General features: G+C 39.4%; 2 protein-coding genes and 1 long non-coding RNA gene across 4 annotated transcripts; all 3 read right to left on the reverse strand.

The window, feature by feature from the left end:
- Positions 1–759: 759 nt before the first annotated feature.
- Positions 760–7,707, reverse strand: LOC117754980 (interleukin-1 receptor-like 2). Its single transcript, XM_034574357.1, has 11 exons — positions 7,647–7,707; positions 7,239–7,512; positions 6,277–6,463; positions 6,030–6,180; positions 5,837–5,902; positions 5,530–5,653; positions 4,053–4,201; positions 3,782–3,919; positions 3,326–3,490; positions 1,915–2,060; positions 760–1,318 (listed from the first exon to the last, which is right to left on the reverse strand). The coding sequence occupies exons 1-11, from the start codon at positions 7,705–7,707 to the stop codon at positions 1,070–1,072; spliced, it is 1,710 nt and encodes a 569-aa protein (XP_034430248.1). The 3' UTR covers positions 760–1,069.
- Positions 7,708–10,411: 2,704 nt separating this feature from the next.
- LOC117755314 lies at positions 10,412–11,848 on the reverse strand. The gene is made up of 2 exons (XR_004612575.1): positions 11,496–11,848; positions 10,412–11,463 (listed from the first exon to the last, which is right to left on the reverse strand). It is a non-coding gene; the product is annotated as an uncharacterized LOC117755314 (long non-coding RNA).
- A 152-nt stretch (positions 11,849–12,000) lies between these two features.
- Positions 12,001–24,641, reverse strand: LOC117755312 (interleukin-1 receptor-like 2). 2 transcript variants are annotated; one of them, XM_034574997.1, is made up of 11 exons: positions 24,289–24,641; positions 20,736–20,946; positions 17,823–17,991; positions 17,252–17,405; positions 16,797–16,874; positions 15,871–15,997; positions 15,081–15,220; positions 14,520–14,663; positions 13,818–13,982; positions 13,513–13,719; positions 12,001–12,859 (listed from the first exon to the last, which is right to left on the reverse strand). In XM_034574997.1, the coding sequence occupies exons 1-11, from the start codon at positions 24,362–24,364 to the stop codon at positions 12,666–12,668; spliced, it is 1,665 nt and encodes a 554-aa protein (XP_034430888.1). In that variant the 5' UTR covers positions 24,365–24,641; the 3' UTR covers positions 12,001–12,665. The 2 variants fall into 2 exon arrangements, with proteins under 2 accessions (XP_034430888.1, XP_034430887.1); XM_034574996.1 differs by having other exon boundaries at positions 16,797–16,868; positions 17,234–17,405.
- Between the last annotated feature and the right edge of the window lie 268 nt (positions 24,642–24,909).

Genomic DNA, 24,909 nt, shown 5'->3' on the forward strand with positions numbered 1-24,909 from the left:
ACGATCTTTCAAGGGATCCTGTTCGTGACGCCAAGTTTGTGGTGGAAATTCATCTTGAGATTTGAAATAATGAAATTCTCAGACTGGAGTTGCCTTTGAGTCTTTTTAATAGTAAGCTCTGCAGAGGTTACACAACAAGCACGGGTGCTCAAAATGGAACTGGCCGCAAGTTCATAAAAGCCAGAACTTATACAAAGAGGCGTTTCATAAAACATAATATGAAAAAAAGACATGAAAGACATGAGATCATCATCTGTGTCTGTCCGTCCGCTGTAGCAGTTGGAAGAAAACATCACCAAATAAGGGCATACACCCTGTTTATCAAGGTCATAGCAGTGAGACACCGCCAAATAAGGGTTCCATCCTGTCAGGTAGACAGTATCACAGCAGTGAGACACCTGGTCAGGGGGATTTCCACTACCTTAGACACTGGTCAGTGCAATTTTCCACTACAAGGTCAATCCAACAGGAGAAGGAAAACATTTAAAATAATTTATCATTTAAAAAAAGTAACTGAATAATAATATTATATATATCTCACCAAAACAAATGGTCATGTTAGCAAGTCAAAAAGGATGAAGCACAAGAAACAAAAAACAATTTCTTGTATTTAAAACACATTGAAATTATAAAAGTATTTTCTTACAACTTCTCACCCTTTTTCTTTAGAATAATAACATTGTTAATGTTTATCTTCAGCAAATTGTATTTATGCTGTGCATCCTCATAAACTAAAGTAGTGGAGCCTTTATTTACAGAACTACATACTCTGTATTTAAACACACCATATTGGTTTAATACTTGAACAATTAGGAATGGATATGAATGTGTAGCCTCTGTCAGATGCTGCCCCTAGGACACATACATTTCACAATAAAAGTTCACAACAAAACAGTAAAGGACTCAGACTACCTGAGTTAAGTGGGCAACTTCAAGTCATTAGGAGAGAGCAGAGAATATCACAAAATTCCACAGAAAAAGCACAATAAACACAAACAGCAGCACATAGATGAGTCTCCTAAAGTGAGCAGTGAGATCCTGTAAAAACTCCAGACAGCTCTTCTTTATCTCAAATGAGAGCATACTGTGGACACCTCTTGGCAGGTGTGGCCGGCATCAGGTATCGAACTCTCTTCCAGAAGCGTGAGTTACGCGCAGCAGCATCCCGCGAACCCTCTGGCCACCTGATGGGGGCGCTTTTTCGAATCAAATGCTGCAGGCCAATGGGGAGGTGTGTGTATCCCTGTGGCCCAGTGTCTCCCAGCTGGATCAGAATCACACTCATCTCCCTCTGCACCAGAGCATGGTGGAGCCCAACCTGGAAAATCACAGATGGCATTTATTTTATTTGTCTATAGTTACAGGGTGACAAAACTTCAGATAGAGAAATCCAAAGATGTTTGGCTAAGTAACATAAAAGACAAGAAGCTAAAATCAATTCTTCTTTAGTCTTAATTTTCTAAAAATACAACTTCACCATCTCATGTCAAGTTATAAATATGTTCTATAATGATTCAAAATTGATTGATTTTAAGATGACAAATTGTAATAATTATGTTTTTTATTTAATAATCATCTCCAGATAATTGTATATGCTATGTTCAGACAATATTTACTCTTGGTCACAACTTGAGGCAAATATCAGACAAAAGACCCTCAAACCTCAGTGAATCCACTTCATCGGAAACATTGAAAAGAAACACAAGTAACATAAATAAACCGAAAAGCAAACATAGCATATGCTAATATATAACAAATAGGAAAAAATTGAAATAGAAAGAATAATATTAATGTTAACAGTAGAAGATGACCAAGAAGAAAAAAAACTATAAAACATTGCAGCCAATAACAACAACTATAAAAATCTAATTATTGTCCTAATGGTTTTACTCTGAATTTCTCAGACTCGTATACCTGCCAGTCAAACCCTCCTATCACTGATTCATGGAGCGAGTCGAGACGTTGGTCAGTGATTTCAGAGCCTGATCCTGAACCTGGGGTGAGGATCACCATCAGTCTTCTGCTCTGCTTCATGTTGTTCTCCACCAGCTCCACGTGGTCTAAGAGGTCACAAAAACGATGTAATGCAGAGATATGAAAAATGCTTCCTCAAGCTTATACCACAAAAAAAAACACAATGTCATAAAAAACTTTTAAAGACAACCTTGTTTATGTGTGCTTAAAATTTAGCTTTAGTTTTTCAGGAGCTCCTGGACCACTTCAATGAGTCACATGGGAGAAGTTCTGACCAAAAAGGGTGAAAGGGTGAAAGAGTCATGACCCAAATCTCTGTCTCCTGTGAAAAACTCTCAATCAATCAATCAATCAATCCATTTATCAATGAATCAAATCAAATCAAATATACTTTATTGTCCCCATAGAGAATTTTTTTCTTGGGCCAAAGTGCTACAGCAGCTGCAGAACAGTACATTGTGCAACAAACAAACACAAACTGTCGACAAGGACATATCGTGTAAGACCCAGAATAACAATGCAGAATAAAAATGAGTTGAATATTACACCTGCCTTAAAAACACTTAAAAAGATAAAGCGCTAAAAGTATATAACACATAAAAGATAAAAAAAACTCAAACTGGCATTAAAACCTAAAAAACCAGAGTGTTAAAATGTGACTGACAAAGTGCAAAGGTTATTGCTAAAAATGTTTTGTCATGTGACTATTTTCACCTGGATGCAAATGGACACAATGTTTTTTTTTAGTTTAGCACATTTTAATCATTTCAATTTACACTGAAACCACTGTTCAAAGCAAAAAGAGAAGACAGGAAGACATGTAAAGAGAGGATGTAAGAGAGAAGAATGATGATGTCATCAACAGCTGGAGTCCACCAGATGTTTGGATCGGCGAACACTGTCCAGATGTTTTGGATCGGCGAACGCTGTCCAGATATTTGGATCAGCTGATACTATTCTTGACTTTAAATGACTTCACTATTACTATGGCATCTCTTGAATGGGCCAATAACTGTGTATCCTCATATGGTGTTTAGAAGTTGAGTTTGAAGTTGAATCAAAAGAAAATGGCGTTGGAGGTACTTGGAAAACGTTTCCACTCTCAGCCAAGGAGCTTCTTCATTTCTGACAGACTAGTGGGAGGATCCAGGGACGGAAGTCAAATATCTGACCAACAACCAGGTTCAGAAACCAGCACTTCAACTTTGCTTGGATTGCCTGTGAATCCTCTGATGGCCACTTTCTAGTGGTTTTATCCAAGATTTCCCACAGATTCGAAGAAATTTCATATATTTGTGCCTGTGCATCCAAAACTAAAACACAAACAAAAAATAAGAAATATAATTCATACCTTCTCCAGGTATGTCATCCCTCCCTTGGATGAAGAGTCGATATCCACACTTTTCCTCCAGGACAGAGGGTAGAACCTGTGTGATGAACTGACAGAGTGTGTTCTCAGTGACCTTGTCCATCTTCTGCATCTGGTAGACCACGTAAGCATCGTACAACCTCACATCTGTTAAATACAAGGAAATTCATGGAAAAGTCGTTTTTTTGCTCACGATTTTCCATTTTGTCCAGTTTTGTCTTATTTATTTTCTTCTGAGATCGTGCAGCTCGACCACACATCTTGAGTTAATCAATATTATGTAAGTTATGTGACTTACAAAATTACATCAGTTCTTAATAGAAAATTAGAGAATGCCAAAAACACCATCTTAAAAATACTTGGACCTGACGGCAGGTGTGTGAAGTAACCGGTTCCTGCAACAAAATCTATTATTAAATAAAAAAATCCTCTCCTTACCTTTCTTGTGACTCCTCAGATGGAAGCAGGGTCTGAACAAGAGTGCGAGGTCGACAGCAAAGCACTTCACCAGCACAGCAGCAAACACACACAGGAGCAACACACACACGGCTCTAATAACCAACGAAGTTATTGACGCTGGAAAACAAACACGAGTTCAATAAAGTAAGTTAAATGTGTAAAACTACATGATGAGTATAGTCAAGGATTAAAATCACCCATTATTTCCATCAGCCAAGAATAAAGTCTTATGATTGGACGACAGACTGACCTCTCCGCTTCAGCGTTAAAGTGGCTGATTTGGCTGTGTAAAAACCTCTGCCGCTGCAATTGAATTCAGCCTGAAAATCCTTTGCCGACACTTTTTTAATGGTCAGGATCGCAGTGGTGATGGTGTTCTTTGAAGGCCTCTCCATGATTCTGACAGAGGACACAGAGTTTGGCTCATTAAAGATGAGGAAACAACAGAGTGAAGTGGTTCAGGGCAGAGATTTACACAAAATCAACAATTTAATTCAAGGTTTGAAGTTTTTTTCTTTTTCTTTTCTTTGTGGTCAGAACTTGAAACTTTCTGTTGGGGCTTTGAAATTACGTTTCAGACTTTGGCCTTGTTATTTCCTCATGATTGGTCTTTGGATTTTAATTAACGAATTGTTTGTTCTGTTTATATTATTTGTTTGTTCATGTATTACTTTAAATGTTCAGTGTGTAGGATTTAAGAACATCTAGTGGTGAAGTTGCATGTTGCAGCTGAATACCCCTCAACCCACCCTCCCCTTCCAAACATGAAACAGAAACTGTGGAAACCTATAAAGTATTTAAATATAAAGGGCCAATTCTAGGTTAGAGAAAACAACAATTCATACAATTTAGGTGAAACACTAGTGTTAACATCACTAGGATTATTTAAAATTAAATTTCTGACAATAGATCCATTTCACCTAAATCCTACACTATACCAGACCTATAAAGTCAAGCTGTTTCTCAATTCAGGGGCTGCCCCATTTCGAGGCTGACAAATGCAACCTTTCATCCCAGAGAAAACGGGAGGATCCTTCCCTGCCCAACCTATCCCAGGATTCACAGGGACAAAAAACCAAGAGGCATTAAAACTTTCTTGTCGTGTATAACTTCAGAACTAAGGGCGGGATGAGCTGGTCGCACCAATCACAAAAAACCTGTAGACCCAACCATCTCATTTCAGTTCAGCCTTAGTGGTCTGCACGGCCCACGAATGAGGCGGCCTCTTGCTCTACTTCCTGTCTTTGTCCACATTTTGTTTTACCTGTGTTATACCTCAATTCAAAATACATGGATTGCAGCAATTCTGGTTTGCACTACTCTCGTCCTATATATCGTGTGCCTTATGACTGCATACTATGTCGTACTAAGTACTATGTTTTGAGTACTTAGTATGTTGCATACTTATATGTACTTGTAAAATCTGTCTACTTATGTGTTTACACCGGGGATCAAAGAGAGAAACGACATTTCAATCCCTGTCCTGTACATATGGCAGAATTGTCGTAAATAAAGTTGACTTTTGACTTTGATAAAAACATCTTTTCTGCATTGTTTCCTCTGTATAATAAAATGTGTCATATCTGTGAAGACTTGTCAGCTGGTGTATTTTGTTCAGGCTCTATAGTTGTAACACTGTATAAATGATAAGTTAGATGTTTAGTGAGACAGTTAACTGACACTCTAACATATTATATTAAGTTGTATGATATTTTAATCAGGCTTACTGTTTGGTGGTTTGATTGTATCCGGCCATCTGGTTGACTGGGTCTCCATTAACATGCCAGCTAGCTGTACAATCTTTGACATTACTCCCACAGAAAACTGTGCAGTTCAACTTGAGCTCCAAGCCTGGGAGAAAGAATAAAACACATTTTATACATTTATTACCATTGGTAATTATGCAACAATTCTTCCATTATTCAACAATTCAATTCTATCCATTCACAGGCTTATCACTCAAAGGCAACACTATGTTAATAATCAATTACATATAGGTCAGATATAGATGGTCATTCAGGGAACCATTCCTACTTTCATCTGCAAACTGCTCCTTGTTTATAGGAGAGAGGATTTCTACACCAGGGTAAGAAGCTGGATCTGTAAGCAAAAATAAAACACAATGTTTTTCACAGAAACTCGTAAATGTGTGTGACTCAAGAATGTATTTACACAGCGGATGTATGATGCACAATAGATCAGAAACAGACCAGAAAAGCTCTCTCACCTGGAACTACTAGCCTCCTGGAGCCTGACGTGTTGTACGCCCTGTCATTGTGCCTCCAGGTACAAATGCAAGTGTAGATGCCCTCATCTTGTTTGCTGGCATTTTCAACCCACATGTTGTCTTCATGGCGACCTTGAAGAAGACTGTAGTCCTGCAGCAGACAGTGGGAATAAAGACCCACTTGAAAAATATGAAAATGAATTTGGAAAAACGACAGAAGAACTTAGAGGTGTCACTGTAATCACACCTTGTACCAGGTGAAGTTTCCTCCAAACTTGATACATGTTTCTCTGACACGATGTGGACAGCCGACATTCTTGTTCTGGTTGGTGTCCCTGATTTGTCCGTACAGTTTGGGGTTCTCTCGTTCACTCGCTTCTAAGACCTCCACTTCTACATTGTAGTTGCTGCACTCTCCGTTTTGGTCTATATGCCTGGAAGAGAAGCAACCCAGATGGTAAAATGGTTCCGGCCACATGTTTTTGTTCCTTTTTGCTTAATATACACCAGTATGTCAAAGTTTGTTCCCCTCTCAGATAGCGTTTTCCTCCTGGTAAATTACATAGGATGGTGTTTGGACTTGGGTTAGGTCATAGTAAAGAACGGTAGTGAAAACAAGTGTTGTGGTGTAAGGATCTGGTGAAGCATTTGAGTTTTAACCAGGAACGTTTAGCTGGGATTGGACAGTGGAGAGAGTGTTTTCATGAGTTACCTAAAGATCAGAACCTGACATGATTTTGAAGTTGTGTTCAATGATACAAGTAAGTAAAAGCCTCGAAAGCTGCTTTCAGACATATACTATCCTCCGGAAGATCTCCGGACATTCTCCAGAGGGACTGTATGTGTGAGCGCAAATGTCTGAGTGAGAGGTTCCTGTCTTTCTTCCGCCTTTCTCCTGCCAGCCTCCCAGTAAGAAGTCAGCAGAATGTCAGAAGGAGCCGATATGAGAACACAGCAGGAGATTGTGTTGACGTTCTAACACGTGACATTCGCAAAAAACTAAAACTAAAAGAAAAGAGCCATACATATAGATGACACTGACGAAGATGTCAAGATAACTTTTTTGTTGTGAGCGGAGAATCTCCAGCTCCGTTGTTCTTTTCTTAAAGGCCACCTCCAGAGAAGGTCGGCGCAAATCCTCCAGAGTTCTTGTCTGAAAATGGCGTAACATCAATTTCTAAAGTTGTCAAAGTGCAGGTCTTTTCTTACCGGGCAGTGTAGAGGCCAGAGTCTTCGGGGACAACATTTAAGAAAAATATCGCTCCACCATGGAGATGTATTCTCTCTTTCTCGTCATACGAGATATATTCAATCCTGGAGTTGTTTTTGTACCATTGTAACTCTTGGTTGTATAAGGTGCTCTCAGCCGGCGCGTCATGGACAAAATATAATGCTTCTCCTTCAACCAGGGATATGTAGGCATTATTGTCCTCACACTGGAGCTCTGCTGTATCTGACCCGGAAGAAAAAGATGATAGATTTACTGATAATGATGGAAATGAATAATCCAAAAAGACTTCATAAAAACCAAGAGCAATAGGTGTTTAAACAGTGATAATGTGGGTCATATACATACATAATGCCAGTTCATCATCATCAGCATAATGAAAATATTACCTGAACAATTGAATGTTGACATCACCACAAAGATGAGGACGAGAAGTCGGGATGCATCCATTGTCTAAAAGAGTAAATCAAAAGTTAAAGTTTTGCATTGTGTTTGATAATTAACATGTTTCATACTGCAGATACATAGGTGACTTAATAATCAGAGTTATGCGCTGTCTGCAGGAACCTATGCGGCCATCTTTGCTTCCTGAAGCTACCAGCCCCACAGAATGATAAAATCAGTTTCACAATAAGTTTCAGAAGCTGCTACACAGAGAATACTAGAATCAAATTATGCAAGAAATGGCCTCATGCTGCCCTTTTGTATGACCATTTACATAGTATTTTCATGTCTGCTTTTGCCTCTTTTTTTCTGTCATTACTTCAAATTAGACCTTGGCAGATAACAGGAGACCTGATGGTTAGAATGCACACCGGATGCACAAGCCCTGAGCAGCAGGTCGCTGCTTCAACTCACAGCTAACCAGGATTTCCCATCTCTTTTCGATTTCCTGTCTCTTTCCACTCTCGCTATGGAACATTTTGCGTTAAATTCTGTCTGGAGCATTGAAAAGGACAAAACAGATCATTCAGCTCCTGTGGAATGTCTTGTTTTTTCAATAGAGATGATCCGCAGTGTTAATATTTGGCTTCTATGGCATTTAAGTTCAGGGGTTGGTAAAACGAAGCAACTTCAATACACCCAGGATATCTTTTCGTTATCCTGCTTCACTTAACCCAAATCAGACAATGGCAGATTCGATATCGTAGCAAAGGCCCCTGATCTCTTCACTTCCCACAGATTGGGGAGTGGACATAATGCAGGAGAACCCCTCCTGTGACAAACATATGGATATTATTTAACATGGCAGGGAAAAACTAAATCCTGAAATCCAGAATCCTGAAATGTGTCAAATCAAAAAAGAAGCATTTAAATAAACACAAATAACCTATACAACAGCTAAAGACTATAAAAGAAACCATATATTTTTGAAAAAGCAGAGCTCATTCAGCTCATCCCTGTGCTACCAAAGTGAATATCTCGGAGTTGAGGCTATCGGCGTAGCATTGCGTAGTGATCAGTCGGCAGCTCTGCTATCTTCCCACAGATAACCCCCGCTTAAAATTGTTATTTCATTTTTAACCAGCAAAATGTCAACAAAAAAAGAAAAGCCCTTATCAGATCACCACTGCAGAAAAACAAGTTTGAAATTAGTCAGTTACCAAGGACAGGCATGAGGTTATAGAAGTTCCTGGTGGAAAAAGTGACGTTAAAAAATGTTATCTGCACAGGAGATAATGGATCTTATCTTTTATACAGCAAGTTGCTCACCTCAGCACACTGATGCGTAACACATTTCCTCTGAGACATCAACAGCAGTTGTCAATCTCTATACACATACACATGAGAGTGAAGTTTGTGGGATGTAAATGAGAATCAGCGATCTTAAAAGGGCTAAAGAGCTCAGTCGGGCTGCGGAGTTGGATCATTCTCAGAAGGATTGTCACAACAAGCAGTTTGACATCACACGCCGCCATTTCAACCACTGTTCATATAAAAATACACATAGACACTACTTAGAGTTTACACAATAAACCAAATAACCAAGCCCATCTCATACAGTCACAGGGCTGTTATGGCATCAAGCAATACATCAATCATCACTAAACTGTTGTGTCACTTTAAAATAACATCACATTGATCATAAAGCAAATATTTCTAGCAGATTCAGCTGCAAAACAGAGGCATTAATCCTCACTCTTCTAAATGATCGAAAATATGTTGAGCATAATTTCATTTCCACTGAGGTCTTACAGTTGTAAATTACCGAAGCTTTTTGTTACTCAGGTACCTCGTGATTTGGCACTATACAGACGTTAAATAAAAAATGATACAGTAAAGAAATAACTCTGCAACACTATATGAAACATTTGCTTACCTCATAAAGTGCTGGAAGCTGGGAGGGATTCAGCCACTCTCTGTCTGTGTTCTTCTCCTCTGACTGTCTGTGTGCTAGCTCTCACTGAACAGAATGGGTGAGCAGCGTGTGCTGCACATGAGAACAAGGAAATTGAGACACACACCCACAAAACACGCACACCCACACACACACACACACACACACACACACACACACACACACACACACACACACAGTTTTTCTTATTTATTTGAAGGGAGTTCCACTGAAGAGCGCAATATTCTCCTTTCCATCAAAAACTCAATCATGCAATCATCCACCTACATATTCCAAGTTATTACAGTGGACTAACAGTGTGCGATGTGGGACTTTGCAGCTTCAGCCTTTTGTATTTAGAACATCTTTTCGCCACCAAGGAAGTTATTTTTTCACTTATATTTGTTTGTTTGTTTATTTGTAAGAAAGATTAGGCTACAGAGAACTTCAGGGTGTCACCAAAACATTCACTTTTAACCCCCTACCATGGTAAACCCACAGCTCCTTACAGAGTGTGTTGTCGTGCAAACCACGTAGTGCAAATCAAATAGTGTAAACCACTTCAAGAGTCTTTGGTGAATTCTGTCTATCACATGTGTCCACTACACACTGATGTATATGAGTGTGTGAAACTTGGTGCAGCATGATTGAATGTAAAGAGACTGTTGGGCCGAGGCAGAGGTATGAACTCCTCTGAGTGACATTATAGTTTGTTTACAGGCTGTTGTCTTCATCGGGTTAACATCAGAATATTGGTGTCCATGTGATCGTGTCTAATGGATGGATGGACGCATGGACAAATGGATGGACGGATGAGTAGATAGATGTACTTTATTGATCCCAAATTGGGAAAGTATTGTGCTACAACAACATTTAAAGGGCATTGCAAATAGAGCGAAGAACAAAAGACTTAATACAAAAGATGACAAAAAGAGACTAGCATGCAAAATTGCAGTAGTTGTTTGCAAAGGTAAAGTTAGGAACATGAATAAATATGAATATAAGATGTGCAAAAAAAACAAAAAAAACAATTACAGTTATTGCAGGAGTAATCAGGGATGATTGGCCTTCATAAAACATGGGTACTTTTACTAAAACATAAAGATGTATTGCATAAGTCGCTCATAAACAACACAGACCTCATTGTTCAGTGAGTAAAATGGTTTCTCCCGAGTTATTTTGAGTTTGCAGTTTTTAAAACAATACTTCTCTCCTCAATGTGGAGCTGCCAAGACAACTGTTTCTCATTACCAGCTCCAGAGGTAAAGCCAAGGCATTACCTCACAAATAATCACTCTCTTATTGTTTGCAGTCATCAGCCTGAATACTTGTTCTCTTAATAACATTGTAGCTGTGGGAATCTAAATTCAGCAGCCAGCTTCCAAACTGGTTGTATATATTTTAAACTTGACTGCACAGAGAAACCTGCAGAGGATATCTGAGGTTCTGAAGTGATAAAATAACAAAGATAAGATGTTTCTCTGAAAGGCTGAACAGGAAATGCTTGTTGAAGATGTACAGAGTCGGTCAGTGAAGGGTTGTGGTTCCTTATGCTTCGCGTTTCTTACAAATAAAGCCTGTAGGAGAATGTGTGGTTATAGTTGAAATTTTAAACTCTTAAACCCTGAATTCAAAACTATGAATTGTGCTCAGTGTTTGTGTTTAAAGCTGAGACCATGATGCCTCTGTCTGTGCACATTTACGCATACTTTTATAACTCAGATGGTAAATTTGTGGTTTGAGGCCGTTGGGCTTAAGTGGTTTTCCAAAGTAGTTTTTTCCTGTTGCTGCTGGACACAAGACATCTCTCAGCAAGTATGGGAAATCTACACCCATTTTCTAATCAGCTAACATCAACACGAGACAGGCTTCCAGCATCTCAATATCTTAATGTCTGCACAGGGACACAGAGTAGGAAAAAGATGAAGTGATTTCCCCGATCAAAATCACTTAGCAATACTTGATAACCTCCACCGTTTGTCTGTCAGCAGGATTACACAAAAGAAATATTTTGAAATGAATTCATTTAAACTTGCTAGAAGGATGGAACATGGGCCATGGAAGAACCAACACAATTGTGGGATGGACCTAGGAACATTTTCACCAACTTCCTACGAATCTGATCAGGTGAAAAACAGCAATGCCTTTAAGTGTTGAAATCACAACTTGAAATTGAACTTGGTTCAGTCAGTCTGGGGTATAATTATTGAAGAATCTTTCAAATGGGCTACAGTTGAGAAATTGCATTGGCTGTATTCAACTTCACCTACTCTTAAAACTGAGCCAAATATTGCTCATCTAGAAAAACTGTGACCTCGGATTATCTTGAACAACCTTTAAAATAACATGATGAAGGAAATTCCCCTGGTACTCTCCCCAATCTGTCAACAATTACAAGGTCATCAGTTATTTTGCTTCCGAATCAGACACACTCTGAACTCAGCGGTATTCAACCTGATAAATAAAATATGTTTTATGATAACTGACATACGCAACAAGAGAACATGATGTCACACAGTTGGGAGGTTAAATCTGTAATCACAGGTTAGATATGCACAACACGTGTTTTCTGTCGTAGTAAAAGGTGAAGGAGGCAGCTGAGAATGTGCTGAAGAACATTGCCAATGCTGACACTCATTTTATTCTGATTATCTAGCCAGTTTATTCAGTTATCTAACTACTGAAAACCGAGTTAAGATTATCTTGAAAAGTTTTCTCTCTTTCTTCGAACCATTTTGTTACTTTCATTGGACGTCAGAGAAGTAAAGACAAAGGAAAATACTAAAATCAAAAAAGCTATCTGCAATAACCGAACCAGAATATCTTAAATATAAAAATATACTAATGCATAAATAGGCTTGCATTCTAGTAAATGATACTGAGAGCCCTCGTGTTAAGCCATTATGTCCTGAAGAGAAAAACAGTAAGAGTAAAGTGTACAGTACGTTTCAGGATGCAGTCTGCTTTCCACATGTCAGACACAAACTTATCTACAGGAAACAGCCCTAAAGCTCACGATGGAACAAAGCTCACATCTATGATGGAGGCTGGATGAAGTTTTTCACTTGGGTTAGATAATTGTCTGGTGTTTTCCTACGGGCACTGAGGGCATGTGGTACCTCAGATTCTTCCAGAACTTTCTGTTTGAGTGCAACTTGCTGAGACTGTGGGTTCCAGGTGAGGATTTCTCCCACTTCAGAGCTCCTTGTTTCCTCTTGATGTAGTGAAGAGACTCTGGCAGGCGGTTGAAATCCACTGGGCCACCTGGTAGATTTGAATAGAATTTTGAGCATATGTTAAAATTACCACGTTAAATGAATTAGCATTGCATTTTACTGAGCCTTCACAATGATCAGTGGGGGAAAAAAGCATGTTTCCCAGTTACATGCTTCAGAACGGCTGGCCCGTGCAGTTGTTGCTGTAACGCTCAACCTTGGGACTGTACCAGATCAAATCAATCAATCAATCAAATTTTATTTGTATAGCCCATATTCACAAATCACAATTTGTCTCATAGGGCTTTAACAAGGTGTGACATCCTCTGCCCTTAACCCTCAACAAGAGTAAGGAAAAACTACTAAAAAAACCCTTTTAACAGGGTAAAAAGAAGGTAGAAACCTCAGAGAGAGCCACATGTGAGGGATCCCTCTCCCAGGACGGACAGAAGTGTGATAGATGTCAAGTGTAAAGGAGAACATCAGCAAGATAAGAGTATTTGCAGCATTGATTAGAATAAACATTTTGAAGCATAACTGAAGGTCAATGAATTGATGGATTATTGTCAGTAATGGTCGAGTATCTGAGGAGAATTATTATATATCAAGCAGTCTTGTTCAAATATTGAGTCATAGTGACTCAATATTTGTGATGCTAGTGGGAACTAGCATCTAGAGTGGGAACAGCAGAGTCATCCTCACCAATTTCCACCAGGATGACTCGGGTGTCGTTCTGCGTCAAAGCGTCGTAAATGCCTATTGTCTGTTCATAGCACAGCTGGTTTTGGTCGTTGCATAATGGTGACATTTCCTCTGTTTCGACTTCAGTGGGAGATTTTGTCTCAGGAGACAGTATGACTATCAGTCTGCGGCACTGCTTTAGAGTAGCAGCTATGACATCATGCAAGGCTGTTAGAGATCAAACACAGGAAATTATGCATTTGCATTTACCGCTACAGGGTTTTTTTTTCTACTTGCAAACACTAATAAAGAAAACATAACCTGACCTTCTCCGGGGCAGTCGTCTCGTCCTCTGATATACAGGGAGTAGCCATGTTTCTTCTCCAGCTCCTCAGGCAGGATATGCAGGGCAAAGTTGGCTGTCTCAGATGAGCTCAGGGTGTCTGGATGGAGGAAGCTCACATAACCATCGTAGAGTTTCCCATCTGGAGCTGTAGAGAAGAAAGCATTATCTCTGTGAAGCTTCAGATTAGGATCACCGTCACTATCACACTGTTTATGATTCACTTCAACTATTCGACATGGTTTTGTAATGAACTTGTTTTTGTCATTTTTGGTTCATTCCACTATTCTGATACAACGAGACTACTCTTCAACAAATGAATTTCATTATTGTTACCTACGCCAAGGAGGTTACCTTTGTAAGATTGCACAAAAACAAGTGGAAGGATTTTCTATGAAACTTGGTGAAAGGATGTGAATGAGTCAGGTAAAACAGCATTAATCAGATCTGAATGAGGTGGTAGATCCAGGAATTCGTTTTTTTAACTTTCTATAACATTGCTTGATAGGGTGTGTGTGCAATTTGGTGCAAATCCAAATAAATATACGGATCTAGTGAATTTAAATGAAGTTCCATAATTGGACTGAAGGGCCTTGGCACAGAACTGTAATCTACTAAGCAATGATGCAAAGAAGTCATTCCCTGGAAATGTGCAGTCCAAGGATTCTCTAAACATTGAACTAACCTTGTTTGGAAAAATATCTCAACAGTTTCCTGTAAGCCAACACCACATCTATTTTGAAGAAGAGGGAGCCAGCAGCCAGGGCCAGAGAGGCTACGATGCCAGTGAGGCAGAGAGCAACACTGGTGTAGAAGGCACTGTGGTCGGCTGGAGAGAGGAGGAGGCAGACACTTTATTCAACATGCAATGAGGGGAGACTTTCGGGAATTACCCAGTGGAAATCTTCCCGAGAAGCCATCAGCTACTAAAGTGTTCTTTGTTGATCACATTTAGATTTTCATTAGTGAAACCCTCATGTCCCTTCTGCCACTGTCAACAGTCACATGTTTATAAGGTCTTTAGAGACAGGTCAGGGGACGGAGCCAGGATTTTTTATTTTCTTTCACATTTTCCCAGTAATTCATGGATCATGATGAAAAACATTTGGAAGGAATTTGGTGCAGCTTGATTGAATTTTAAGAGGAATCCGGTTTTGCTACTTTGGATCAATATTCAATTTGACGTTTACTGCACAGCACTGTCATGTTCAAAAGAAGAGAGCAAAAAAAGAAGAGAAGAAATTACCTTCTTGAAGCAGCAGCAATCCGACTTTCTTTCCTGCTGGGGTCATTATATTGCAATGAATGGGGACATCGAGGAACAGACGAGTAACCTTAGAGATGGATAGAGTGCACAGACCGTACACCTTCCCCCTATCATGAGTACTAGAAGGGACAAGACCAGTCAGTCAGTGATAAATCAGTCAAACATGAGTTTTATGTTGCTTTTTCATTGCTTTTGCTCTGATTTGGTTACAGCTAAAGTTTGCTGCAGATCCAGACTGAGGGGTGTGTTTGACATTTTCATCAATTTCCCAGGGAATGATTCCTGGTCATATTTAGGTCACTCACGTTCATATGTTTATTGCAACAGTAGAACAGGTTAGTGTTTGGTGTCTAGGCTCCGACTTAATCACTCCCCCAGATATGATTACGTAGATATGATGGGAGTGATTAGCAAATATTTATAACTCCCCTCGTCAGGGCCTTCAGGTTGATGCTGGGGTGGTGGAGGGGCTGAAGCAACTGGCAGCAATACTGACGTCGCAGCAGAGCTAGAAAAGTGAGTAATGGGAAATCTTCTCTGCTTAAATAGACCACCTAATCATCTATAATGGGTGTGTATCATAGATGATTGTGGAGAGTGAGGTATCTCACATGGGTTATGTCACATGATTGGAGCAGCGCAGCTCGAGTTGGCTGCCTGAATGCAAGCATTGCTCCATTTCCGTCTGACCCTCCTTTTCCAAGGAAGTGTCAGTATAAATATTATTAGCTTATTCCATGAAAAAGTGAGACAGTTAGCAGATACTCACTATTTCCAGGACTCCTTGAGTCCCTCATGCTCCTCAGTGAATGCCCCACCAATAGTCCAGTACATGAGGGTGATATGGTCCTCACTGAAACCTACGTAGGCGAAACACTTCAGCTCTGCTCTCATACCTGCTTGTCAGTGAAATGAGTAAACAAAGCAGCTGTCACTCTGCAAGTTAATCTAGGTCACAAGGCAACATTTAAGCCCCTCAATTCCGCCATAACTCCTGCATGGTTGTATCAGTGGAGTTTCACTGATATGTACATAAAACCAAGATATATTGTTGCACGAGTGATGAATATACACAAAGATTTAGAAGTAAACAGACAAGGTTTTAACATGACAGGCAAAAGACTTCAGAGTGTTTGAATTGATTTACACAATTCTGCAGATGTTTGAACTCCTTAAACAAAATGTGTAAACCTCAGTTTTATTAATTTATTATCATTAAGATTTTTAGAGGTCTGAAGAGTTGAGAGCTCGTAGGAATTTTATTGAAAGAAATAAATATATATAAAGAAAGAAGAGAATATGTTTTTTAATAAGTCCAGCGTTGACTGGATGGAGTGTTTCTTCACTGCTTCTGAGGAGGTATAGGTTGGATTTTGAATATGAATAATAAGTTGATTTTAAACTAATTCTCGGTTCATTTGGTATATTGGCAGGTGGCAACTAATGTCAAGGTGCATTACCGCACTAATTCTCACTCACAGTTAAGTTTACAGGGGCCACACCCTAGTCAGGGGCATGACTTGGGACACATGAAAATTGGCTTTTTGATTTAACAAGCTCTGTCCCTATACAATGAACAATCAAATAAATAAACCTGCAGTCATGTTTGCAGATATCACACTGTAAACTCAAAGCTGAAAGACGTGTGTGTATCTCTATCATAGTGATCATAGTTTGTGACAGATTGTTACTTGCCCACTTCAACCAGGACCACTTGCCCTTTGGGGAACAGCACCTCCGGGTCTGTAATTACTGTATCTGCAATATTTGTCAGTGTGACAGAAAATAATACAGTACATTACAATACAATACTACTGAAAACAACAGTAAAGGCAATATAGACCAAGATGACAGAGACACAATGAGTGATCTGAAAACTTGCTGCTGGTAATCCTGAAAAAGCTTTTACATTTTGCATCAAATATTAGGATTATGGCCATTTTGAATTCCAAAATTTCTGATATGATATTACGATCATAATATTACAACTTTATTCTAGAAATCTTGCATAGTTTCCACAATAACTAAAATGGTCTCTTGATGTAAACAAAGGGAAAAACTTATGTCACACAAATTCTAATTGAACAATGAATAGTTGTGTGTCAGTCATTCAAGTGACTTTATTGACCTACAGTACAAACCGTTTTTAATGGTCAGCTGGATGCTACGTGCAGCTGTGTAGGTCCTTCCATCCAAGCTAACATCGACCAGGCAGGTGTAATTCCCAGCATCCTCCTTTGAGGCTGGATCCAGCCGCATGTAGCCATCCTCATCCAAAGACATGGGCTCAATTAGGCGGCAGTCCTACACACAGAAATACATACACTGTAAGGAAGTTGTAACCCACTATAAGTCTCATTAGAGATGTAACTACTGTTAACACTGTTAATATTCTAGTAAGGTTTCCTTATCGTGTGTATTGGCTGGACACTAAAAACGAATCGTGCAGAGGGACTGTCCTTGAGAATGTGGATAACTGATGTTTTAGTTACGCTGTCAAGTACCTCATGGTGAGAGAATGGGTTTTGGATTATTTAACACTGCTGAGCCCCTTCCACACCCAGTCGTGTTTCCACAACAGCAGCACTATAGCAACCAGTGCAAATCACCAGAAGATGAGGCAGATGACGATAATTTAAACATCACTTACTTTAGATGTGTTGGGGGCAGTGTTGCATTTGCATGATGAACAGAAAATAAAAATCATGGGGTCGTTTTTACCTTCATCCATCGTATGCTCCTACTGTTATTCAGTCGGAAGATCTCTCTCTGTTTGCAGGGAAGAACTGTACTGACTCCTCGGGAGATGGAAATGTTTTCAGATGGATCAGGACACTCTCCGGACGACACCGACAACCCAAAGTTCATCGTCAATGGTCCAGTTTTGGACCTAGAGTGAAGTATAAAGACAAACACTGAGACAGATCCAGGAAATCCAAACAAGCTGCACTAACATCTATGACCTTTCGCTCTATGGGTATTTTTTATTTTGTCCAGGTGGAATGATTTTTTTGACGAATGAATTTAAACTTTTTAAAATTTTAAGTTTTTCTCCTCCTAATACAACATCAAGATTAGCCCCTGTTGTCTCTGATGTTGTAACAGACTGAACATAATTATGGCCATTATTTCTGTTACTTTATTACTTAATTATCACTAAATGTAAATGTAAATTCAGTGTGATGGTTAAGAAAAGGATCTGATGCAATTCAGCAGGCATTACTGGTGCTATGTGAAAATACTATTATCTACCGTTATCATAAACCTGTTGCCATATTGTTCACTCCCCAAATATGTGACACAATCTTTTACAATTAAAAAAATATATATTAGTATCATCTGCAAGGAGTTTAAATTTGTTATATTGAATTGTCACAAATGCATCCATCTCTTCTATTTGTGTCTTTGAGCAGTCTTAAAAACTCATCAAAAACACAGGCGTAGTCGGAAATAAAAATGGGATTACTGACTCTGACTCTGACTCTGACTCTGACTCTTGGCAAGGGCTTGAAGCTGCCCTTTTATACATTTAGCCCCTCCCACTGGGCTTGGTTACCAAATCAAACAATATTATGGGCAAAACCAGTGCATGGAAACACAAATCTCCTCTTTAAACAAATTAAATGCTGTTGGATGCTGCCGGTTGGTGATGGTGTTGGATGGTGTTGGATGGTGTTGGATGCTGTAGGATGCTGTTGTTACTGTGGGTTAGTGTTGGTGTTGAATGGTGTTGGACGGTGTTGTATGCTGTTGTTAGTGTTGGATGGTGTTTTTAGTGTTTGTTAGTGTTGGATAATGTTGGATGCTGTAGTTAGTGTTGGTTAGTGTTGGATGGTGTTGGATGCCATAGGATGCTGTTGTTAGTGTTGGTGTTGGATGCTGTTGTTAGTGTTGGTTAGTGTTGGATGCTGTAGGATGCTGTTGTTAGTGTTAGATGGTGTTGGATGCTGTTGTTGGTGTTGGTTAGTGTTGGATGTTGTTGGATGCTGTTGGATGCTGTTGTTAGTGTTGATGTTGGATGCTGTAGGATGCTGTTGTTAGTGTTAGATGGTGTTAGATGGTGTTGGATGCTGTAGGATGCTGTTGTTAGTGTTAGTGTTGGATGCTGTTGGATGGTGTTGGATGCTGTTGTTAGTGTTGGTTAGTGTTGGATGTTGTTGGATGCTGTAGGATGCTGTTGTTAGTGTTAGATGGTGTTGGATGGTGTTGGATGGTGTTGTTAGTGTTGGTTAGTGTTGGGTGTTGTTGGATGCTGTTGTTAGTGTTGGATGGTGTTGGATGCTGCTGTTAGTGCTGGATGCTGTAGGATGCTGTTGTTAGTGTTTGTTAGTGTTGGATGCTGTTGTTAGTGTTGGTTAGTGTTAGATGGTGTTGGATGATGTTGTTAGTGCTGGTTAGTGTTGGATGCTGTTGGATGCTGTTGGATGCTGTTGTTAGTGTAAGTGCTGGATGCTGTTGTTAGTGTTGGTTAATGTTGGATGCTGTTGGATGCTGTTGTTAGTGTTGGTTAGTGTTGGATGCTGTTGGATGCTGTTGTTAGTGCTGGTTAGTGTTGGATGCTGTTGGATGCTGTTGGATGCTGTTGTTAGTGTTGGTTAGTGTTGGATGCTGTAGGATGCTGTTGTTAGTGTTAGTGCTGGATGCTGTTGTCAGTGTTGGATGCTGTTGTTAGTGTTGGTTAGTGTTGGATGCTGTTGGATGCTGTTGGATGCTGTTGTTTGTGTTGGTTAGTGTTAGATGGTGTTGAATGCTGTTGGATGCTGTTGGATGCTGTTGTTAGTGTTAGTTAGTGTTGGATGCTGTTTGATGCTGTTGTTAGTGTTGGTTAGTGTTGGATGCTGTTGGATGCTGTTGGATGCTGTTGTTAGTGTTGGTTAGTGTTGGATGCTGTAGGATGCTGTTGTTAGTGTTAGTGCTGGATGCTGTTGTCAGTGTTGGATGCTGTTGTTAGTGTTGGTTAGTGTTGGATGCTGTTGGATGCTGTTGTTTGTGTTGGTTAGTGTTAGATGGTGTTGAATGCTGTTGGATGCTGTTGTTAGTGTTGGTTAGTGTTGGATGCTGTTGGATGCTGTAGGATGCTGTAGGATCCTGTTGTTAGTGTTAGTGGTGGATGCTGTTGGATGCTGTTGGATGCTGTTGTGAGTGTTGGTTAGTGCTGGATGCTGTTGTTAGTGTTGGTTAGTGTTAGATGGTGTTGAATGCTGTTGTTAGTGTTGGTTAGTGTTAGATGGTGTTGAATGCTGTTGGATGCTGTTGTTAGTGTTGGATGCTGTTGGATGCTGTTGGATCCTGTTGTTAGTGTTAGTGGTGGATGCTGTTGGATGCTGTTGTGAGTGTTGTTTAGTGCTGGATGGTGTTGGATGCTGTAGGATGCTGTTGTTAGTGTTGGTTAGTGTTGGATGGTGTTGTTAGTGTTGGCTAGTGTTGGATGGTGTTGGATGCTGTAGGATGCTGTTGGTTAGTGTTGGATGCTGAAGGATGCTGTTGGTTAGTGTTGTATGCTGTTGGTTAGTGTTGGATGCTGTAGGATGCTGTAGGATGTTGGAGTGTGTCTGTCACTTCCTGTCCAGATCAGTCAACACTTACAGACGTTAAATCTCTTCACACAGCCACTATGACACATGTGTTTTATACCTTTTCTCACAGGTGTAGGTTCCAGCATGAGAAGTTTGCACAGGTAGAAACCACAGTAACCCAGCCCGGACCTCCACTCCACTGGGCAGGCTCACATTCTGCCTCCCTGCTCTGCTCCAGGTCACATTGGTGTGAGCGTCTGCAAGGTGACACCTCAGCAAGAGGAGGCGTCCTGCACTCACATGGTAGGTCTCTGTCTCCCCACTGTGGTCTGGATGGGACGGTGCAAAGGGAAACCAGTCATTTGTCATTCATCGTTCAATGGTAAAAACTTACGCTGGCCGAGATACGCACTGCAAAGTAAGAATACACAGGCAAACAGAAAAAGCTTTTGCAAATTAAAGGTCCAGTGTGTAATATTTACGTGAAAGGAATCTACTGGCAGAAATTGAATATAAAATAACACTAGTGATGTTTTCACTAGTGTGTTTCATCTAAATTGATTAAATTGTTGTTTTCTTTACCCTAGAATGAGCCCTTTATATTCAAATACTTTATATTTACATGAGGAGTGGGTCCTCTCTCGGGAGGCCGCCACTTTTCTTGTAGTAGCCCAGAGTGGACAAACTAAACACCTTTTGAGTTTTAATGGTTCACAGGTTCTCCTTCATGTTTGGAAGGGGAGGAGGAGGTGAGAGGCGTTCAGCTGCAACATGACACTTCACCACTAGACAACATAGCACATGTAAATACAGAAACGCGCTGCAAATTGAAAAGAAGACTGGAAATTATTTAAAGCCTTTAAATTTTTAACTGATTTAAAGTCTTTGAATACCTAATTTTAAACTGATTTAAAGCATTTTAATGCCTTATTTTGAATGCATGCAGTGCTTTTATTTTTTTTCTCTGATGTTATCTTTCTTAGTTTTGCTTTTACATGTTTTATTCAGTTTTATCCCCCATGTTTTTAGTAATGCACTTTGTAAATCTTTTGTGTTACAGAAAACCTTTGTTATTATTGTTAGTGTTATATCAGTAAAGTGATGGCAAAGGTTGCCAATGCAGTTGATTGATTTATTTATTTACTCATAGCCCTTTTACACAGCCTATATTCACATGTAGATTAACGTTAGAGTTTAGAAAACTGACTCACTTCTTCCTACTACATATCATCAGACCAAGCTGCTTTAGGCTGCTGTAGTTGTGTAGAAAATTAACCTTTGGCGTCAGATGTCTCTCTCTGATGTAATAAAGTGGGGATTTTTATTGTGCAACCTGACACCGACTCAATAATTTCCTTTTGAACACAATCCTGACCTCTTTCAGGTACGGGACTTCCTGGAGACTCAACCATAAAAGTGTGAAAGTACATATTTGCCTCCTTTGACCTATTTAATCCACAAGAGGCTGCAGGTTGAAAAAAAACACTGACTCAACAAACATTTCAAACCCAATATCCGTTGAAATGGTTTTATTATTCTTGATATGGACGCAGTGCACGAGATTTTATTAGTGAGGCCAGATGTCTTTTTTCCCCACAATCATTGGCCGTAACAGTTATTGTGTCACTTCATTGATACATATCATAGATCAATATGAACAAGGAAAAACCTGCTCTCTCATTTAACAAGTTAAGCTTCAGTTAGTCAGAGATGTGCTGCTGTAGTCAGGAGGTGTAAGTAACATGCACGTCAGCTTGGACAAAGTCTGTGTCGTGTGTAACAATAACACAACATGCTTAACAGTGAGATATTGATATTATCTTCATCAAAGAAGTTAGGTTTTCACTCCTGTCCGTTTGTTAGTAATTATGTGTTATGGGTCGGGAAAGAACCCATTCAATTATGATCCGGATCTGGATCAGGGGGTGAATTTATTTTCCACTTTCTTTAACATTGCAAAATAGGGCGCTTTTCAACATCTTCACCATTTTCCCAGGAAATAATGAATAAATCTTGGACTGATATTTGTGAGTGTGCGCGATTTGTTGAAGGGACTGTAGGGCCTCAGCTCTATCTGATCCACTGAGGGCCATTCTATTGAGTTTGTCCACAACATTAACTTTCCTCACAGCACAAACAAACGTTTTTATAATGGGGACAAACAGAGTGTGCTTATTTAAAATCACAGTTTAATTACCTGTAGTGATAAATCGGTCTTATTAAGGTTCCAACAAAGAGAAAATACAAGGGAGCGCTTTGAGTTTAGGCTAATTTACACTGACAGAGCAGAGCTTTGGCTCACAGTGTGAATTTGTGTTAATCTAACAATGATTAGATGTTCAAATATTAACGTGTTGCATAAAGATAATTTAGAGCAAAAGATGTTGTAACTCATTAGTTTTCACCATGATGACTCCCAAGATATCCTGTTTAAAAAAAAAGCTTAAAAAAAAGAAATAAATCATTTAGGCAATGAAAATACACCAAATTAAAACATTTTCGGCTCAGCTCTAAAAAATCTCCATTCATCATTAATCTGTTTGAGTGAAGACCTCGTCTGCAACTGTGAGACTCTCTTAGTCCGAACAAGGCCTGGACGCCCAGCAATCATTTCCTGATTCAATTAGATTTTGGTGCACAGAGTAATAAATTACCTATGCTGTTTACAAAGGTCTTATCATCATAATGCTTTTGGGCAGGGCAATAAAGCCATTTCCACCAAGTCATCAAAATATAGTGTTCTTCAATAACCATATTTATCAATATAATGTAGTGTACAAGAGCTGTGAGAAGGTTTAAATATTGACCTCAGGTTTATGAAATTTTTGTTTGTCCATAAAGAAGATTTAACCACATTTCACTTTTATTCAGGAGAAAAAATTCATGGTTAGAGCCTAATTGTTACGGATTTCTGCGGACCGATGCCTATATAAGGGACAAAAAAATGGCTGCTGAATGTATTTTCTAAATATTAGAATATTAAATATGAATTCCCTAAGATGTCAATATGTCAAAGCCTCATGACAAAGAAATGTAATCGAGATATGATATTGAAAGCACAAATACAATCAAATATACAGATAAATGAACACAATCTTATTCATGTAAAATAATATGTCGCTTACTAACAAGTTTAGGATGCAGGGTAGTTAGTAAGAGTTTTGTGATTCTTATGATAAAAACTGGTTTACTGACAGCTTTGTGTAGTTCTGTGTTACTTTATGCTTTGTAAGAGTGGTTGAGAAATAATGAATAGATATTATAATGTATATATTTATGTAACAAACTGCTTATGTTAGTGAATTTCATGGAAATGATTTGTCGTGATTTTGTGCTGTCTTTCTCTTGAGGCGAAACTCGGAACAAGCAGGTTTCTCATGTGCTTGTTTGACAGGTTGCAAACAGGAAATGTCACAATAACATTGCAACACAGGCCATAATTTAACAAACTCTGCATAAACAAAGCCCTTTCTTATAAACACTGCATATTACAGGTCAGGAGCTAAAAAGACTGGAACAACATTGAAACTGAAAACACTCAAACCTCAGAGTCAGTAAAAAGGACAAGTTATAAAACTTTTGTTTGTTTTGTGTCAGAAAGTTGACATTTATTTCCAACAGCAGAGGTTTTTGTTAGTGTCAGAGGGAGATTTGTGATGATCAGTACTCACTGTTTGCCGCAGCGAATGTCAGCAGCAGTGCAGCCAACAAGTAGCAGACCCAGCCTGTCCGCTCCAGGACTCTCATCTTCGGGTCTGGACAGGTTACATTTCGTAAGGTTTCTCTAAGATTTCTCACACATGGCTCATGTTCTCACACACCGGTTTCTTGACACTTAACTGACAGCCCCGTGACACAAGCAGACACCACTGAAAAGGGAACTGGGACATGCCTTCTTCCTATACACAAAGAAGGCAGGGCTAAAGCTCTCTCTGTGAATTCCCAGGAAGTTCCACTGCTTGGCTAGAAAAGGTCAAACACTTAAAGACGCTCTATGTGTTGATCTCACTGGTTTTATCTGACGTCACCTATATTAAGCTCTGTCACTATATCTTGGTGCAGAGTGTTCTGGGTTCAAATCCCAGTTTGACATGGGTTTTCTTTGGGTACTCCTGCTTCCTCCTACGTTCCAAAGACATGCAGGGCAGGTTAATGAATGAATGAAAGTGATCGTGATGATACCTGTGGCTGTGGTCAAATAGATTTGCTTAGTGGAAGATCTTACAAGGAGTGGGACTCTTATCTTATCTCCTCTAACATAGGAAACAATGGACCATCATTAAGAACCATTA

This window comes from Hippoglossus hippoglossus, chromosome 21 (assembly GCF_009819705.1).
Source record: "Hippoglossus hippoglossus isolate fHipHip1 chromosome 21, fHipHip1.pri, whole genome shotgun sequence".
NCBI classification, from domain to species: domain Eukaryota; kingdom Metazoa; phylum Chordata; class Actinopteri; order Pleuronectiformes; family Pleuronectidae; genus Hippoglossus; species Hippoglossus hippoglossus.

Coding starts and splice junctions, on each gene's coding strand:
- LOC117754980 (XM_034574357.1), bottom strand. CDS start 7,707: ATGGATGCATCCCGACTTCTCGTCCTCATCTTTGTGGTGATGTCAACA. Junction 3,491..3,781: donor TCTGAGGAGTCACAAGAAAG/GTAAGGAGAGGA, acceptor TGTATTTAACAG/ATGTGAGGTTGTACGATGCT. Junction 2,061..3,325: donor GGATGACATACCTGGAGAAG/GTATGAATTATA, acceptor GTGACCTCTTAG/ACCACGTGGAGCTGGTGGAG.
- LOC117755312 (XM_034574996.1), bottom strand. CDS start 24,364: ATGAGAGTCCTGGAGCGGACAGGCTGGGTCTGCTACTTGTTGGCTGCA. Junction 15,998..16,796: donor AGTGGTCCTGGTTGAAGTGG/GCAAGTAACAAT, acceptor ACTGACAAGCAG/GTATGAGAGCAGAGCTGAAG. Junction 13,720..13,817: donor AGACGACTGCCCCGGAGAAG/GTCAGGTTATGT, acceptor GATCTCTAACAG/CCTTGCATGATGTCATAGCT.